This window comes from Epinephelus moara, chromosome 8 (assembly GCF_006386435.1).
Source record: "Epinephelus moara isolate mb chromosome 8, YSFRI_EMoa_1.0, whole genome shotgun sequence".
NCBI lineage: Eukaryota > Metazoa > Chordata > Actinopteri > Perciformes > Serranidae > Epinephelus > Epinephelus moara.
In genome coordinates, this window is record NC_065513.1 from 29,746,944 (window position 1) to 29,765,020 (window position 18,077).

The 18,077-nt window shown below is 41.4% G+C and overlaps 1 protein-coding gene across 8 annotated transcripts in view; it reads right to left on the reverse strand.

Annotated features, from left to right (window-relative positions):
* Window positions 1–418: 418 nt before the first annotated feature.
* atxn2 (ataxin 2) overlaps window positions 419–18,077 on the reverse strand; it is a 30,567-nt gene continuing 12,908 nt past the window's right edge. For 2 of the 8 annotated variants that reach the window (XM_050050617.1, XM_050050621.1), the window contains exons 11-25: window positions 17,016–17,201; window positions 16,231–16,410; window positions 15,943–16,050; window positions 15,781–15,851; window positions 15,319–15,686; window positions 14,036–14,099; window positions 13,787–13,933; window positions 13,067–13,084; window positions 12,368–12,440; window positions 10,344–10,537; window positions 9,020–9,146; window positions 8,711–8,902; window positions 8,414–8,625; window positions 5,856–6,033; window positions 421–1,841 (exon numbers count right to left, since the gene is read on the reverse strand). In XM_050050617.1, the coding sequence (XP_049906574.1) occupies window positions 1,813–1,841; window positions 5,856–6,033; window positions 8,414–8,625; window positions 8,711–8,902; window positions 9,020–9,146; window positions 10,344–10,537; window positions 12,368–12,440; window positions 13,067–13,084; window positions 13,787–13,933; window positions 14,036–14,099; window positions 15,319–15,686; window positions 15,781–15,851; window positions 15,943–16,050; window positions 16,231–16,410; window positions 17,016–17,201 (2,147 nt within the window). In that variant the 3' untranslated portion in view covers window positions 421–1,812. Of the gene's footprint in view, window positions 1,842–5,855; window positions 6,034–8,413; window positions 8,626–8,710; window positions 8,903–9,019; window positions 9,147–10,343; window positions 10,538–12,367; window positions 12,441–13,066; window positions 13,085–13,786; window positions 13,934–14,035; window positions 14,100–15,318; window positions 15,687–15,780; window positions 15,852–15,942; window positions 16,051–16,230; window positions 16,411–17,015; window positions 17,202–18,077 lie in introns of all 8 variants that reach the window. The other 6 variants (XM_050050615.1, XM_050050614.1, XM_050050622.1 and 3 more) reach the window with 6 other exon arrangements.

Sequence of the window (18,077 nt, forward strand, 5' to 3'; positions counted from 1 at the left end):
AGAGGAGCCCGCTTTGTTATGGACTGACAACGAGGTAGAGCTGCTACTTAGGGTCACGCTTGATTTCAAAACTACAACACTGCAGTCAGCCATTGTTGTTGTGGCACCTTTACGCCTAGCACATGCGGGTTAAGGGAGAGGTGGGGTTATGGCATCATCGCTTCAGAAAAGAGCCGTACTGTGTTGTAAATATGGAAACGCGAAGGTGGTTATCTTAAGATTTTTTCACTCTGGGACCTGGTTTTCAAAAGTTGGCGTATTTGGGTTCTGTGTTTACTAAAGGTCTATACGATAAAAAACCTTTGTGGATACACCTAATCTCATCTCTGTGTGGACATGGCCTTATTCTCTGGTAAAAGAAATGTTGAGACTTCCTAAATAAATAAAGCCTCAGTTATGCTCTCCGGAAGGACATAAGCTGATGTAGAATCATGACCAGGAAAGGTTTGGATCAAGCGGCAACCTCCGAGGCTGAAAAGTGGAGCCAATGCTTAAGTGTCAAAAACCGCAGTTCCTCTAATGGCCACTTGGGGCTGGCTCAAAAACAGTCAATCCCCATAGACCTCCATGTTAAAATGCCCAACTTTACGGCAGAAATAAACGTGTTTACAGCCTGGGACAAAAAATGGTTTGGGTCTCTAAAGCATTTTTCAATTTTTATACAACTCACCCATTTACATCTTATTAAGGCCCGAAGTTATGCTTTTTTTTTTTTTTTTTTTAAAAAGGTGGGGCTGCTTGAGTGACAGGCTGTCTGCAAGGTGTAGCAGAGCACTGAGTCAGATCCACCCCTCGCTCGTCCTTGGCTCCAAATATGGTCGCTTCTGGCTCCAAAAAAACAAGATGGCGACAGCTGTAGGATGTGTTAAGCAGCAGGACAATTAACACCAGTGCACATGTTTATGGTCACGAAGAACAGTTGATAAAGCCAAAATATAACCACAGTAAGCCGTTCAGTTTTTAAAACTTTTTTATTGTTTTTAAATTTTTTTGCTCATTTTTTAAATTATTTATATTATCTACAAAGTAAAAGTTTTAACTTAAAAGTTACATAAGGGTCAGGTGAGAAGTGGGATCTGATCACCTCAGCCATTATAATTTCATAAATAATGTTTCTCCTGTCCTCTTGGCTGCCAAAAACATGTTTATTTCACAGGAAGCTTCTTGTCATGTTTCGTTTTTAGTTTGGTTAGAAACCTGTCATGTAGTCTGGAAACAAACGCAGCACATAGCAGCAGCAATAAACAGTAAGATTAATACTGTCTAACAGTTGGAAGATTTTTTTTTTCTTCAGAACAAGGTGCAGACAAAATACAAGTTCCAGTTGAATTTTCTTCTTCACTCTCACTGATTAGTTTCTCTCATTCTCTCTTTCACTTGGCAAGCTGACTCAAGTTGCAATTTGGGACCCCTGAAAGTGTGTGTGGGTGCTTTGTTTGTGTGTGTGTCCGTGTGTTTGCGTGTGTTTGCAGATGTGTGTGTGTGTGTGTGTGTGTGTGTGTGTGTGTGTGTGTGTGTGTGAACAGGGGCTGGATAGGAGCAGTCTTGCCTGTTAAAACTCTCTAGCTCGTTAAAACATGTCACTGCATCAACCTGTTAACATTCTCTTATTGCCTAGTCTGGGAGGGAGAAAGGAAGGGAGGAGAGGAGGGAAGGAGGGAGGGAAGAGAAAAGCTGATGTGAAGCATGTCTGGTGAGGATGAGGAAAGAGAGGAGAGGGAGGGCTCTCATTCTCTTCATCGCCTGGTTATGAAGGCTCTGGTTGAGAAGCGCGACGCAGAGCGGGTCCCTCGGCTCGCTGGCGCCCTCTATCTACAGCTGCTGCTGATGATGAGGTTGCACTGCAGAGACAGGACAAAATGGGGGAAATGTAAAGTTCATGGATTTAGAAAATGTCTACAATCACAGTAAAGGGTTAGCTCTCAAATTAAGTATTGGGGCCATTCACTTTAAGGGACAGGTTCTCTTTTTTTTTTACTGTAATCATTCCTCCTGATCATACCTTGTAATCATCTCTTATTTCTGCATCTTATTTATGTATTTTTTTTTTCATTTACTTAAATTTCCACTGCTTCATATGAGCTTATTTCTTTTATCCACATTTAATTCCGTTATATATATTTCTTTATTTTGCACTTGCACCTCCATTTGTTTATGTATGGGTTCTTTTTCCTCTATTTATGCCATTGGTGTATTTTTCGGTAAGTTTTTTAATCTGGAAAGCACATTGAGCTTAAGGAGAAATGTCAGTACTTTGGACCTGGACCCTTTTTTCTCATGTTAATGTGTCTAAGTGACTGATGAAGACGACAAACTTTGAAACTGGTGCAGTATTGAAAGGGTCGCTGCGGCGAAACAGGCTGCAATGTGATCCCTGCGAGCAATTGTGAATTGTAAATTTACGTCCAATAAAAGTGCTTGTTTCTGCCACTGACCGGATCAGTTTGATAACAGAAGTGTCTGACAACACTACAGAAAGGACCCCATCATATGAACCCTCCAGAACCTCCAGGTCTTCTAGTACTTGCCTTTTAATCATCCCCAAAGTTAGAACAAAGACCAGAGGGCTGCAGAGTGTTGACGCTTTTAAAAGCAAACTGAAGACCTACCTTTTTAGTCTGGCTTTTTATTCTTTTTTTTTTAATTACTATTATTCTTTTTTGTATTAACTATCATTGTGTATTTATTTATTTATCTGTTGTTGTTTTTTTAGCTGGCATATTCTTCTGTTTCATTACTTTTTCTTTTTTTTTCTTTTACCTTAATTTTTTTACTTATTCATTGACTGATCTAAAATTGTTTTTATCCTGCCTCTGGTGTCTCTCCACGTAAGTGTGACTCTTAAGTTCCTGTTTTTTATGAGTGCTGTTATGATTTTAGTCTTTACCATTACGGTCTTTTTTTATTGTATAACACTTTTTGTTGCATTGTTTGTATGAAAAGTGCTACATAAATACAGTCTGATTGATTGATTGACTGATTGATACAGAGAAATGAAACATATTTCCCTACCTTATCCTGATCTGGTCTGTTTGTTACTGTGACCAACAAGAAGTCTCGTTAGTAAATCGCAATGACCTTTTCGGTCTCTTGATCAGCTTAATATTCAGCCATGACACTGAAAATCTTTTAGACAACACTAAGAGACACTTTCTGTACTCCAACACAACAAACTCTTCCCAGCATTCCTCTCTCCAACTTTCACTAACGTTTCCACCGTTGGTTTTCCTGCAACAAGTCGCCTCAGATAAGAACAAGACTTCTCCTTGAGTGAGACTTGATCACAATAACAAACACACCAGCAATAGGTAAGAAAAAGCGTTTCATATCTCTGTAGGGTCCTTTCCGTGTTGTTGTCAGACACAAATAACAATCTGAGCCTGTCGGTGGTAAAAACAAGCTTTTACAACTTTTATTGGACGTAGATTGACGGGGCACAATTGCTCCTAAAGATTATATTGCAGCCTGTTTCACTGCTGTGGCTCTGTCAATACTGAACCAATATCAAAAACAGTAGTCTCCATTAGTCACTTAGAAACAAAAACATGGGAAAATAGGGTCCAGGTTGAAAATACCAAAGCTTCTTCTACACTAGACAAGTGCTTTATGAATAACATTATTGTTATAATTACCACTAGTCTTTAAGAGATCTGTTACAGTCCTTGTTCTGTGCAAAGGTTTATGTTTGAAGATAATATACTGTAAGGCAAAGTTGATGCATTTTAGGACAAAATTCTCTCTTTTTGTTACTTGAACACCGTCTAGACAAACAAAGAGGGAATTTCACACTATAAATACAAACTTTGGACTATGGGTAGGGACAGACTGCAAGAGGAGAGTCCACCCACTGATTGGTTTTCTGCCACAGCTTCACCTCTAGATAATATCTTGTCAAGAAATACTTCCAGCACAAATGAGCCTTTTTTCAGTCTGTTCCTGTGGTGGATGTGATTGTTAGATCTGCTGTCAGAGCCAGTTCGCCATCTGGAGTCACGACAGACTCATAAATTGTGGCGGATCAGCATGGACAACAAATATTCTCGTTAGAGGGACTGTCACGATTTAACTAATTGAAGCAGTCTATCTTTATTACATTTGAGTAACTGTGTCCAAATTGAAATACAGTGGAAACCTCTCAGTGATCACATCTGCCCAGGTCAAACTGATCACAGTAAGCAGTTTTTCATGCAGATGACCAAAATTGACATTTGTATATTTATTTCATTTCAAGAATGCAAGAATAACAGAATTGCAAACATGTCATCCTCAAATGGTGCACACTATTAAAAAGAAAAACTTTAACATAAGGGCAATGATGGGTATCACATGACCAAGTATTAACAACCTACTTAATGAGGGCTGCTTCACCCACAGGTGCTTTCCTAATGCATATGTTTTCTGTCTCCATCACTAGCAGCCATGACTGTTTCTCGTTGTGTGAGCAGACGACACACAGTAGCCTGAGGAACATAAGGTTTGCTGCTGCATCACGCCGCTGGCTTGTTTTGGCAGTTTGTCATAAGCTATGAGGAGACTACATGGTGTCGGAATAAAAGGAAAAACGAGTTCCCAACTGGGAAAATGCACCTGAACGCCCCCTTAAGTTGGTACAACAACTCGGAAAGTTTGCGAAAATTTTACCACAGGATTAAACCGAGTTGATGTCATATTACGCAGAAACATGGTGGACAGAATGAATGTTGGTTGATGTTAAGAAACTTTTTATTAATTCACATACTGCATATTGATTTGATAAGACATAATTTGTAATATGGTATTAGGCTGTCACATTTAGTGGCTGTCTACATGAGTGACCAAAATTAGTTAGAAAAGTTATTTATTAGCATTCCCCCTGATGACAAAGGTAAATGAAAATACTTTAGCGGTTTCAGGGAATGTAGGCTCCTGGTGTAACAACGAGTCTGGGACAAAATCACTTTGTAATATAAAACGTCAAGCTGTTTCACCATACCAATACAACATATGTTCTTTGTAGCTTCTATGTTGTTTCCACATTACGACTTAAAAGCTCATTAGCACACTCAAGTCTAGAGAACGACTTCCAAAATCGGGAAATGGGACCATCCGAGGAGCACGTGAATGCAGCATATGTTTTTTATTGAGAGAAAATGACTCTTTTTTTCCCTCAGAATTTCAATGAGCATGTTTTTTTTCCCCATATGTTGTCAGTTATGTAAAGACTAGATCAATACGGTTAATGACTATAAATGAATCATTCAAACAGCATTTGTGTAGGGATGATTCTGTCCTAAACTTTTTTACCATATAAGCGGTTTCCACTGTAATTCGATTTTCACGATATAAATATTGACATTGGTCAAAAACAAATATTTTAATCTACTAAGTCATCCAGCCACATTAAAGTCTGAAAAGCGACTTCCAAAATTGGGAAATGGGACCATCCGAGGTGCATGTGAAGGCAGCATGTTTTTATTGATAGAAAATGACATGATTTCAGTGAGCATGTTTTTTTTCCCATGTGTCATCAGTTATGAAAAGACCCACAATTAACACTGCTACTGCTACAGCATTTGTATAGGGATGATTCTGTCCCAAACTTTCTGAACAATATAGGTGATTTTCACCATAATTCGATTTTCACAATCTTTTACATTAGTAAAAAACAAATATTCTAATTCATTAAGTCATCCTGTCCCATAAAAGGTTAATTACTCATATGCCAAAGTGTGCACATACATGAGTATAAACAACAGCTAGCGAAGGTGCAACGACATGCTCATCATGCAGATCTTCTAACTGTAGAGGGGAAAAAATACTGTATATTTGCCTGACTCCACCTTGCAGGAGTGTGAAAGTCAAGAAAACAAACATACCTTGTGGATGTGCCAGGTAGGAGAAATGTGTGGTGGAGGAAACGGGTATGGGGTTGAGGGCAGTCTGGGGCATGGGAGGCTGCGGACCCCCAGGAGGACCCTGGGTAGCCATTAACATCATTGTGGGGTGGGTCTGCGCCGGGTGGTGAGACTGCACTATACCAGACTGCATATGGGCCTGTGTGTGAGAGAAAGTGTGTGTGAGTGGAACAGCGAGAGCAAAAGTGTGACAGAAAGTGAGAATGACAGCGAGAGACCAACAGAAGGACAAGAGACAAGTCAATGAAACAGACGAGCATCAAGGCCGCAATGTTCACAGCTCCTGCCTGTGTGTTACTGACAGCAGCAGCATGAATGGAGACTCTGTGGTGATGACTGGGGGACAATGTCTGGTTGTGGCAGATGAAATAAAGCATGAAGTACAGCACCCCTCTGGCAAACAAATAATCAATAATCCCTGTTTAAACCAACTGACTGTAAAACTTATCTTAAACTCTGTCAGCCCATTAAATACAATAAAAGCAAGTTTGCAGGTATTCGGATAATTTATAACCACGGACAAAAAGATGCGCTGCTGAAAAGCTCTCTGGCTTCAGGTAATGACATAAATATACGGTCGTAAATGTTTTCTGCCAACAAGTGCACAAAGGAATAGATAAAACATTCTGAAGAATTCACTTTTTTCCCTTTCTTTTGCAGAGTGAGATAATACCTATATTAGTTTCATGTTTGTGCATTTCAAGCATGCAGCAAGAGTCTGGAGTCACTTAACCTAGCTTAGCTTGGGAGCAGCGAGCCTTGCTCTCCCTGAAGGTTAAAAAATACACCTACCACATGCTCATGCTTTCACACCAGTAGCTCGGATGATTTGGTCCGGACCAGGGAGAAAAATCATACATTGTTGCATTTTGGTTCTGGTCTGCCTTCTGTTTACACTCACCTTTTACAAACAAACCAAGAGGGGTAAACATGAAGTTATACTGACTGACAGGTAACTTGCAGATTGCCATCCTGCATCATCAGGACCCACATGGGAAAATCAAATTGTGGTGACTGACACGTTTAGCAGCACTTAAATGCTTCTGATGTGTATATTTATGTTGTTTGGTGTTACAATGAGCTCACGGTGAAATAACTGATTCTTAGCATTATTAACAGGCTATTATAAGACCGCAAATCGATCACATATCATGGAAATGACTAACAGAGAAACAGGATGAAAAGCAGTCGAATAGTACAGTGATGATTCAGGGCTTATTTCTGTGGTATCACTCTCACACTTGTAAATGAACTTAATGAACTGACAAAGTACACTGAGTCAGATACAGTCATGGCAGTTTTAACAGCTTTGTAACCAGGGAGGGAAAATACCCTTGCTGATGTTTATAAATGTTACCATGGTTACACATATGCATAGATTACAGGCCTTAAAAAAATCACTTATAAGACTGTGGACAGATTTCACTGTCAGCAGATGATCTATTTATTAATAGTTTAGCTTTTGAATCATGCTAAAATCACTTATCTCCTATCATAAAATCCTGTACGGTTCATTTGCTTTCACACAACAAATGAACTGTACCAGAGATCATTTGTAACCGGACCAAGACCACCTCTTCCAGAAGGTCTTGGTCCAAACGTAGGGGGCAAACGAACTTGAGTTTGATTCACCAAACAGCACACGTGAGAAAGCACCCTAAACTTGACTCACTAACAAGTTGTATCTCATTTGTTTAATACAAACACAAACGGAAATGTAAAAAAAACCCCATAATATGTGGTTTTTAAAGGCGTTAAGTGCTGGAGCTACTTTTATATTAGTTTATCAGTTTGTCCAGTGTTTTTGTGCAGAGTCCCTGACTGTAGCATGGGTTGCAAGATACAGTCGGCACACTCAGGTTTTTGGTTTAAGTCTGTATTCACAACAAATTTGGCATTGTGGCCAAAAAGGCTGTTTGTCAAGAAATAGTTACACCATGTACTGTCGGCTTTATATTTCTGTCAGCGTATGGATCAAACAAAGATACAACATGTTAGTACTTAGAAGTGAGCCAAGCTAATCACGTCCTGACTCAAGCCCAAAACTTAACACACAGACACAGGGACCAATAAACTTTATCATCTAACTCTCTTAACAAAGCAAATCCAAACAGGTCTTCCATAATGGTGAACTTCTTTAAGACAGAAAAGGGACAAACCTCCATGTTCACCCAAGAATTCAGCAGTAACTTTACTGTTTCAAAATGGATTTAACAGGTTGAACTGTCTTGTTTTCCATCAGTATTCCTCTTACAGCTAAAAACACATATATCAACAACTAAAGAAAGGACACACATCCTAATCTAAACCTGGTCACACTGCCAACATATCCGCTGCACTCAGAGCTCTATCGACTCCCAAATATGACCCATTCACAAACTTAAACACCTGCTGGACCTGATCCCAGAGTTACCTCACTCCCACATGTTAAATCCCCCACAGGAAACACTGCCAATCTGATTATACTTGGCTGGAGCCGCTGTGGTTGTCCAGCAGGCTGATAGCAGGTTGTGACCTACCTGCTGCACGTGTGCCATGTGGTTGTGGTTGTAGCCGTGCTGCACCTGCTGTGGGTGGATATAGACCGTCTGCTGGGCAGAGGGGAACGATGCCTGGGGAGACTGAGGGTTGGGCCCCGGGGTCATGGAGGGGGGAGTAGGGGCCAAGGCAGAATACATCTGCTGCTGCGGGGCCTGGTTGGCCAGGTGGAGGGCCTGGGCTGCTGCTGCCGCTACGACACACAAATACACACTTACAGAAACACAATACTATGTTACACAGTCGTGCTCAATTTGAAGCAAGGCAGGAAACCTCACCTGCTGCTGCCTGTTGGTGCTGTTGGTGCTGGACTGGGCTGGCAGCTGGGTGGTTAGGAGGACCTCCATGTTGTGGGGGACCACCCTGCTGGCCTTGGCCTGTAGGCGTGGCAGAAGGCTGGGGGTGCTGTGGGTGAGGGTGCAAGGTGGCGCTGGGGTGGGGGTACTGCTGAGGCATTGGCCCTGGAGACACTGTGAAACAGCAGTCCGTGTAAGTAAACATGAAAGGTATTAAAACAATAAACAAAACACTGCCTGCACATTCTGCTCCGCTGCATGTGAACATACAAAAGCAGTGTGCTGACGTACCATACATGGTGTGTGTCTGCTCTGGGTACTGTGTAGTTGAGGAAGAAACGAGGGTGGGTTGGCCGTGCGTGGGAGGCGCCATCATCCTGGCACTGCCCTGCATTACCGGACTGAACACATGCTGCGCCTGGAGGACACACAAGGACAGACAGAAGACTGACAACATCAGCATTAGAGCCAACGTGTGTGTAACACAAGTCTTTACATGAAGTTTCGTCCTTGCCTGTGGCTGGATACTAGGGATGCTAATTAGAATGTTTAATGTGACGGACAGCTGACCTTCGTTTAACCATCAGTAAACGTTAACTGACTGTTTGTTTGAGTGTGTGTGCACAAGGTTTGGGCTTAGCATGACTTTTCCTTTTTTTGTTTTTTAACATTTTAAAGTGGGTAAATATTAGCGTATTGCTTCGCTCAGCACCTCAACACCTCTGACACACCTCCTCTGTGTTTAGTCGTCTCTCAGGAGGAGTATATTATATTTAATATATATTTTTAACTGTCTAACTGAGTATTAATTGGTCAAGATTCTTACTGTTGGTTAGTTAATTATCAACATCCCTACTGGGTACCTAACCTCAGTGGTACAGACTATATCATAGCATCAGGCATCAAATATTCAAAACATTAAAGCACCAAAAACTGGCATCGGGCACCTATTTTGATCAGATATTTCCTAAATATAATTAAAATTTAACCAATTTTAGACAGTATTTTATGAAAGCAAAGTTCCTGTGTGGCTGTTTGTGTTAAAAACCATACATAACATTTAAGGAGTTTGACTTCTTTTGCTTAATAAAAATGAACATGCATACATTTCTCAAACTAGTGATATTAATACCTCATTAAGTTGTTTTCAGCTTGATTTTAATCTCTTTCACTCGTCCTCTTTAATTACCTCATCCTTTTTTCACTTAATTGTATAGTCACTTTCATTAATGTTACCGGCAACAAAACTAAATTAAATTCCCATCCCTTATTAATATGTGGTCATTATATTTCCCCTTAAACACCCTGAAGCCAACCTCCTCACTGTCTCTTTGTTCCTGCACTTGTTCTGTCACAACTTGCTTTCAAAAAGGTAACAACACTCCACAAATCAGGCGCAATGAAACACTGGCATCCTGTCAAGCTGCTGGGTTGCAAGCATCTGTCAGACAAATGGCTGACTGGTGAACAGCTGGGAGAGACAAAGACCGCCAGCGCTAACTGACGGTACCAGAATAACTGTAATGGTTACATGTGGTTCTTAACAGCAGACCCACCTGGGCCAAGCACGGCTGAGTAAGCTGCTGAAGGTTGTGTTGTTCTGATGCAGTCGTACCTGTGATTGGTAATGTGTCATCTGCTGGACCAGTGGCTGACTGGTGAACTGCTGCGGGCTGCAGGTGAAGTACTGGGCAGAGTAGGCGGGGCTCGGTGCTACAATAGGGGGTCCTGCTGCCGTCGCTGGGTGCATCATGGTAGGCGTGCCTTGCGGGTGGTGCTGGTCTGACCTCTGCTGGGGCATGTTGGGTACTGGAGAGTCATGTATAGAAATTTCATGGGGAAGAAGTTTTGTTAACATAAATGAATCGGACAAAAACAGTAAATGGAGGCGTGAGAAAAGGTACTGCTGGTTTTGAGGCAAATTATTTACAGCACTGGCCTCAATATAAGACAACTGGTTATAGGATAGGCCCCTTTTTTTCCTAATCCATCTTTGGAAAAACCTTCCGAAGTCCAGTAACACTTGAACAGATGAGTCCTGATGGGAAAGTTTCCTGAGACACTAGCAGTTCAGAAAACTGAGGCTTTTTCTCTTTAATTGATCCATGTAATAAATCCCACATTCACGTAGCTCATCCAATCTAAATGCAACCATTTCTTTATTTAATTTAACAGTGTTTGCACTTACATTAACATCAGTTACTTAAACTTTTTGTATCAAATTCTTGTACTTGTGTGCGCACTGCAGGTCGGTCCACTGTTGGTGCAGTATTTCTTTCTCACGCCTGTGTTTTATGACACGCACTGTATATGTTTTTATTGTGGATGTTCAATGCTGTGCGCACTCTGCAAATCAATTTCCCTCTGGGATAAATAAGTTTTTCAAATAATCAACCAATCAAGCAGTCAGGCTCAAGAAAATGGCTGGAATAATTTCCTCAGGCAGTCAGCAGTTTTCAGCTCATCATTATGAGTCAGTTAATGGTAATTCCTGACTGCTTCACAGACAATTCTGCTTCTGCAGTAAATACATCAGGAGATGCTTTCTACTTGTTTTCACTCATCAGGAATATGGTTTTTTTTAATATGGCGAGAAGACGTGTTGATCAAGCCATCAGGTCGTTCGCTAGATTAAAAAAATGATGTTCCTGAACACTTCTAGGGCCGTATAACTCTAAAACGAAACACAAAACAGACGTGAAGAAACTCACTACCCTAACAACAGTCCGGCTACAAATAATAACTAGAATGTAACTCTTCGTCAAGGCCTCACTTGGTAACTGTTATAAAATAAAACAAAATCATGCTGTCCGCCTCCTTGTAGTGCCCCTAACAGCATTTGCTAGAATCAAGCGTGGCTCAGGAAAAATAACCAATCAGAGCCGAGGAGTCTATAATGCAGCTGTCAATCATGTCAGTCACGGCTCTTGAACTGCAGTCAACCTGTCAAACTAGGCAGCGCTGATCAAATATGAATCAAGATTCTGTTTCAGTGTCCTGTTTAACTGTAAAATGAGAGGGTCTGCTCTCGTGGGTGGATGGTGCTTCAATTTGGCTCAACTTTTTCAAACACGGCAGCATGACAGCTTAACAGTACACTGAAATATGTTTGTGACAAACCTGAGGAGAGAAATAGACAATGCAGTAACAGAATCTTGATTCAAATTTGATCAGTGCTGCTGAGTCTGACCGCAGGTCATGAGCAGTGACTGACGTGGCTGACAGCTGTGTTAGAGACTCCTCGGCTCTAATTATTTGTTTTCCTTCAGCCATTAGAAGCACTACAAGGAGGAAGAACATAATTTATTTCACAGATTATCTGTCTCATGTATAGCTGTGTGCATATAGTAACAGTTTCAGCAAATATGACATTACAGTTATTTTTATAAAAGTTACCAACTGCAGCTTTAATGCAACGTAAGGATCGGTATTTGCTCAATTCAAAAGAGAAAATCGGCTGTTGTGAACGTGCAAAGATCCTATAATTTAATATGATTTGAAACATAATATCCTCCCAAAAAAGTCTAATATTGGGGCCAATATTGTAATTTTTACAACCAGCTTAAGCCTTAGAGAGAAAGTGAGATGGAGAGAGAAACAGGTGGAAGGAACATGAGAGAAAGCAGTGGTTATTCTCACCTTTACCTTGTCTGTAGGGTTTAGACTGGCTGACTGTCATATGAGGCATCTGAACCTGGTACATAGCTGGAGACTGGAGTGAGGAGGCAGATGAAGAAAACAAGTTTATACTCAAACTTCAGCAGCATTTCTAAAAGAATGAAAACTAGCCCTCAACTCAAAACAGGTGAACTTTTGCAAACTTGTGTGGGAATAATCTTACAACCCAGCTGTGGGGCTGGACCCCAATTATTCAGCTTTTACACATACAAACACATTTGAAAAACACATATGCGCATGTGAGATTGTGGGAATTATCTCTTACCTGGGGCCACATGCATTTTCTATACCTGTCTATCATTGGCCAGAAAAAAGGTGTTTTAAAACTACGACCCAAACACTGTTGTCATCTTCCATTCCTTAACTCTTTAACATTATACACCATGCAATTCTATTACAAACAGTACTGCAGCAAAAACAAAGAGGAACCAACTCCTATTAGCTTACAGCCATTTGTTTGGTAAACCGATGAAGCCAATAGAAATAAGATGAAGTTATAAGTCCATCTGTGATGACAGTTTAAAATGAATTGCAATAAGAAGTTGGCAAACCAACATCTGATGGCATTAATTCAACAAGCAAGCAAAACATCTCAGTACTGGTTGGGCTTTTAAAAAACAAAACAAAAAAAAAACAAAAGGATTTAAAAAATTCACAAACCTTCCATATTATGCTTTTCTAATGGAGCGAGAGACAGAGGAGGAGGGGGAGAAAAGGAAAAAAGAACCACTCTTTAGTTGTTCACCCAAGTATTTTATGGCTTACACGTGTCTGATGTTGGATCACCAAGTTTTTCTTAAAGCAACACAGGAAAAAATAGAGAGATTTACAACTACAAATGTAAAAGCTTTCACCACATATATGCTAAAAACCTGCTAAGTGCTTTGAGTGCTTAAAAATATTCTTTTGACATCATATTGTACACAAATGTCATATATTTCCTCCTTTCTTTAAACATTTCTAAGTTTGTTATCCCAAATATTTACCTAAACATTTTTCAGCAAATAAAATTCAGACCAGTTGGAAGATGACAGGGAAAAGAAAAGTGATGATGATGGATGCACAAGTTCTGTATATTAAGGTGTACAAAGAACAAAATTACACAAAAATGTGAAAGGTAGCCTATTAAAACTTAACTAAAGAAAGAAAGAGGGGGAAAATAACGATAGCATGTGTTAGACATTAATCAAAGCCAGAAAAGGAAAAGAAAAAGAGGACAAACATAAGCAGACATGTTGGGAGACCTCATGATGATGGTTGTTAGTTTCAGTGAACTTTGCATTTCATACTGATTCAATGTGACGCTCAGGGTGATCTGCTCTGAAAAGAAACAAACACATCTGTCTTGTGCACATTTCAGCATGCAGGTGTGTGTCTCACCTGCACTCCGGGGCTGACTGGTGTGAGCGGGTACATCTGGGGGAAGCAGACTGTCTGGCCGTAGACAGTCGGGGGCTGCTGGACCACGATGGAGGGGCTAGGCTGGCCCTGAGGCCGGGGAGGCGTTGGGGTGTTAGCTGGTTTGGGCTGATGACAGAGCATATAAACAGAGAGAGAAGATGAGTTTACCAACAGTCTCAGTTTGTGGTATTTAAAGTGTGTAGTCTGGCAGCAGCAGAGCATACTGACCTGCGTATTGAACCTGGGTTTGAACTCATTGGCATTTGGGTTTAGAGTTGATTTTCTCACTTGACTGCAAGAGGAAAACAAACAGTGAAGAAATTAACATTTAAAGGATCAGTCTGGAATATTTATTATGTGTTTCTTTAAAGACTCAGTTTCTAAAAACAGCCCGGCACTGTAGTTTTAAGCAAAAGAGGAGTAAATGGTGCATTTGTTGGGGACGATTTTTAAGCAGTGGACAGATACACATTTGATGCACTAGTGAGTATTTTGAGCAGCAGGACAGTGGTGTATGTGGGATTTAAAAAGTAAAAGGAAAAATACATTGACCCATTTTAATTTAGTATCTCTGTGTTTGAGTGATCATTCATCTCAGTATATGGCAAATAGATGTAAAAAAAAATCTGTATCAAAGAATTTTTACATCACAATTTCTGTCTTTTCTCCTCCAATCAAACAAGACTTTGGGTTTCGAGCAAGCCACACCGGTCATATAATACTACACTTCACCATCTGTGGGTCATTGTAGCAAACAGAGCAATATGGCGAGAGATAGGAAGAGATGTGTGTTTGGATATCTGTGAGCCAAACCTTTGTTTTAATCTCTAAATCAATGTGGCGAAGGTCTGATTCATTCATCTCTCCCTCGTCCTCCTCCTGATCTAACAGCAGGGAGGCGTCCAGCCCTGACAAAATGTAGCAAATAGTTTATTTTAACAGAAATGGTGGTGTGTTTAACACCCGGTTGTGATGCACAAGCACACCGCCTTTTAACACGGGTTTATTTACACGTCCCTGTTTATTTGGTAACACCTCTGACACACCAACCACACATGAGAAAACATGCGTCAAAGCCCACTGACACACCATTTCACACAGAAACCGTAGCAAACACCATTTTCAGACTGAACATGTCCAAAGTGAGGGCGGTGTGTGTGAGGCCAACAGTCCACTCAGCAGTGGACTGTTGTACACGTGTCTTTTTAGTGATCCAATCAAATGCAAAGGATTTGATTTCATCCCTCTTGTAACTGTACACTGCTCAAATATTCCGTTTGACTGTGAACTACGTCACAGTGCTGAGGCTAAAGACGCTCTAACTTCCATTTCACTGGGACTTTAATAAACTACAGTGCCCACATTCATGGTGAAAAACATGTAACCCAGTGCAACAGTGTAGCACACTGTTGTGTTTTTGACTGAAATGGAATAAAATATATCAGTAATAATTCCAGATTTTTAAAACGTGTACAGTCTCCCCTCTCAATCATACTGTCTCTTCCACTCACTCTTGTACTGCCTCCTTTTTCTCCTCCTTCTCTTCATGCTTGGGTCCGCTGAACGAGGACGTTGCTGTCGTCTGAACTCCCTGTGATGTCACATCCAGCCCTGCCCTCTTCTGGTCGGGGGCTGAGGGAGACGGGGACAGTGCAGCGGGGCTCCCAGGCTTACTGGTGTTCGTGGTGGAGGTGGTCGATGAAGCAGGGGCACCACCGGGGGTGCCAGCAGATATCACTACAACGCCATCTTCAGCGCCCTCCCGCCCCACTGTGGAGGCTTTGTCCAGGGGAAGGTCTTTCGGCTTGTCTGCTGTGTCTCTGGGAGGCTTGGTCATCATCTGGTCAAAGGCAGGGTCTGGGTTTGAACTAGACTGCAACTGGAAGATGAAAATAAAAGTTAGGGGAGGCCTCAAAAACATCAGGCTAGTTGTGTCAGATTTTCTTAACCGTACAAATGGAAGAGATACTTACCCTAAAATCGACACTAAATTTCTTTAAATTATCTATTTGTTTTCTGTGGTCTGGTGCCATAGAAGGGGGTCCTGTGAGGTGAGTGAAGAGAGAGATCCATGATTAGTGTGCTAGTCATTACCACACGGATTCAGCAAATACTGTTGCCAGTGTATACTGTACCTTTACAGACTGGTCTGGTGATACTAGGTGAGCTGTCCAAGGGCTTGATGTTCTCCTTGTTTGCCGTGGGGGATGTCTGTCTTGTCTCCTGGACACGACACTCTTTTGCTATAACAGAAAAATAGTCTGGTGACTCCCAGCATAAAAGCAAAGCAAGGATTTGTAAAAAAAAGTTCCTCTGATAGGACATAAAATCCAAGTACACAGACATTACTATTTCATATTAAACTTAGAATTCCTCATTCCCTCAATCAATCACAGTGAAATGACGGTTAACTTTAACCCTACCGTCTCCTGCAGAAGAGGCGACCATGTTGGGGGAGGGGCTAGCAGCAGTAGGAGAGGAAGCTGATGTTGCTGTGGCAACAGTATCCACAGGAGCTGCTCCTGTCTGGGGTGCTGGGAGGGAGGAAGAGCCAGAGGAGGCTCCACCCATACTGTTCTGTCGGGGGGAGCGAGGTCTGTGAGCTGAGGAGGGGAAGAGGAAATTTTGGTGTTCAACAACCACCTTCACGAATCTTGATTTACTGGCAAATATTACTGGATAGGCAGTGAAAGGGTTAGGCCCCCATCAGACAGACCACTCTTGCATCTTGCTGCATCTTCTTTTTATTGGTGCTAGGCAAACACTGAATCAACTGCCCTTACCTTACCTGCTATAGAGACCCAGATCTGTACCATAAATCTGCATAATATATATACAGGCGGAGGGCACTTGGGGATTGGATACAAGGAAATCTGGACACAATCTGCTACCAATCATCAGACCTAATTACAAAACATTAGAAAGACCTCAAGCTGTTAAAACATGCTCAGTCTGATCTAGGCCTTAGGGTGTCACCCAGGTTTGCACTCATCATACTATAAACAGCGCTTTATTAAAACATGGCAGAGAACACTGATGCAATGCAAGGCCTTTCATAACATGCTACCCCATAATTTATTCTCTCCTTTGCAGATACATTCCACTGCATGATATCTCTGTGAAGCAGAAATGTTCATGTGGTTGGAAATTTATCACAATAAAAACACACAAAGAGTAAAGAGATAAAAAGAAAAAGGAACTATTCTACCTCCACTAACCACCGAGGACCATGTCCCTCCAGAGGAGCTGCTCCTGGTTGGTGGAGTCACTGGAACCTCTCCTGGGGCATTGTGGGAAATTAAGTCCACTCCTGGAGGGACTCCAGTGGTCCGGCAGGGTGGCACTCTGTGAGCACGAGGCGTCCTTTGGGATTTTGGAGACATCCTGGGTGGGCCTGCAGATGGAGAAAGACAGATGAAAACAGACGGAGCTCCATTAACAGACAGTTTAGGTAAACACACTGAACAGCTTGTGTCTCCTACCATCCTGCTGTGAAGGTTTCTCTTTAAAACTCATCTCTGTCCCATAAAACCTTTAAAATAAACCCAAACCTCTGCACACATTACATCTTAACCTAAAGTTTAAATGCCACATCACACAGTAATGTTATTTAGTGACATGCATGTTAGTGGGGAAAAATGATGACCCTGTAAAGTGATCAAACAACACACCACACTTTTCAAACCACAGCCAAGTGAAGTGAGAGATGAGAGGTGGGGAGACAGAGGAAAAAAAGGTGAGGTGGAAACCCGTATTTAAAGAATTCACTGTTTAGCAGAGTTTGTGCGGTTATAAGAGCTGTGTGTCTCATGGGTGACAGCCCAGTGCAAAACTGATCTTTGGCTAGTTGAATATTTTGCTGTTTCACTGTAAACACATGGCACAAGTATGAACACATTCCCTACACATGAAAATGTCACTCTTCAGCACTATATGTGAGGACCAACTGAGTAAGTTGTTTTAAATAGTGTACCCTCTTTTAAAAAAGGGCCACTTCAAACTTCTATGTGCATCTTTTCCATGATTCATTCACACTGTTGCATAGCTTTGTATTTTTAACAAAATAAAATGCAATAATCAGGCCTTTGAGATATAAAATTTGGTTTTAATTCTTAAGTAGCTACAACATTTCTAACTAGTTAAAATATTATTCTATTGGGGCGTCGGTGGCTTAGTGGTAGAGCAGGCGCCCCATGTACAAGGCTGTTGCCACAGTGGCCCGGGTTCGACTCCAGCCTGTGGCCCTTTGCTGCATGTCGCTCCCTCTCTC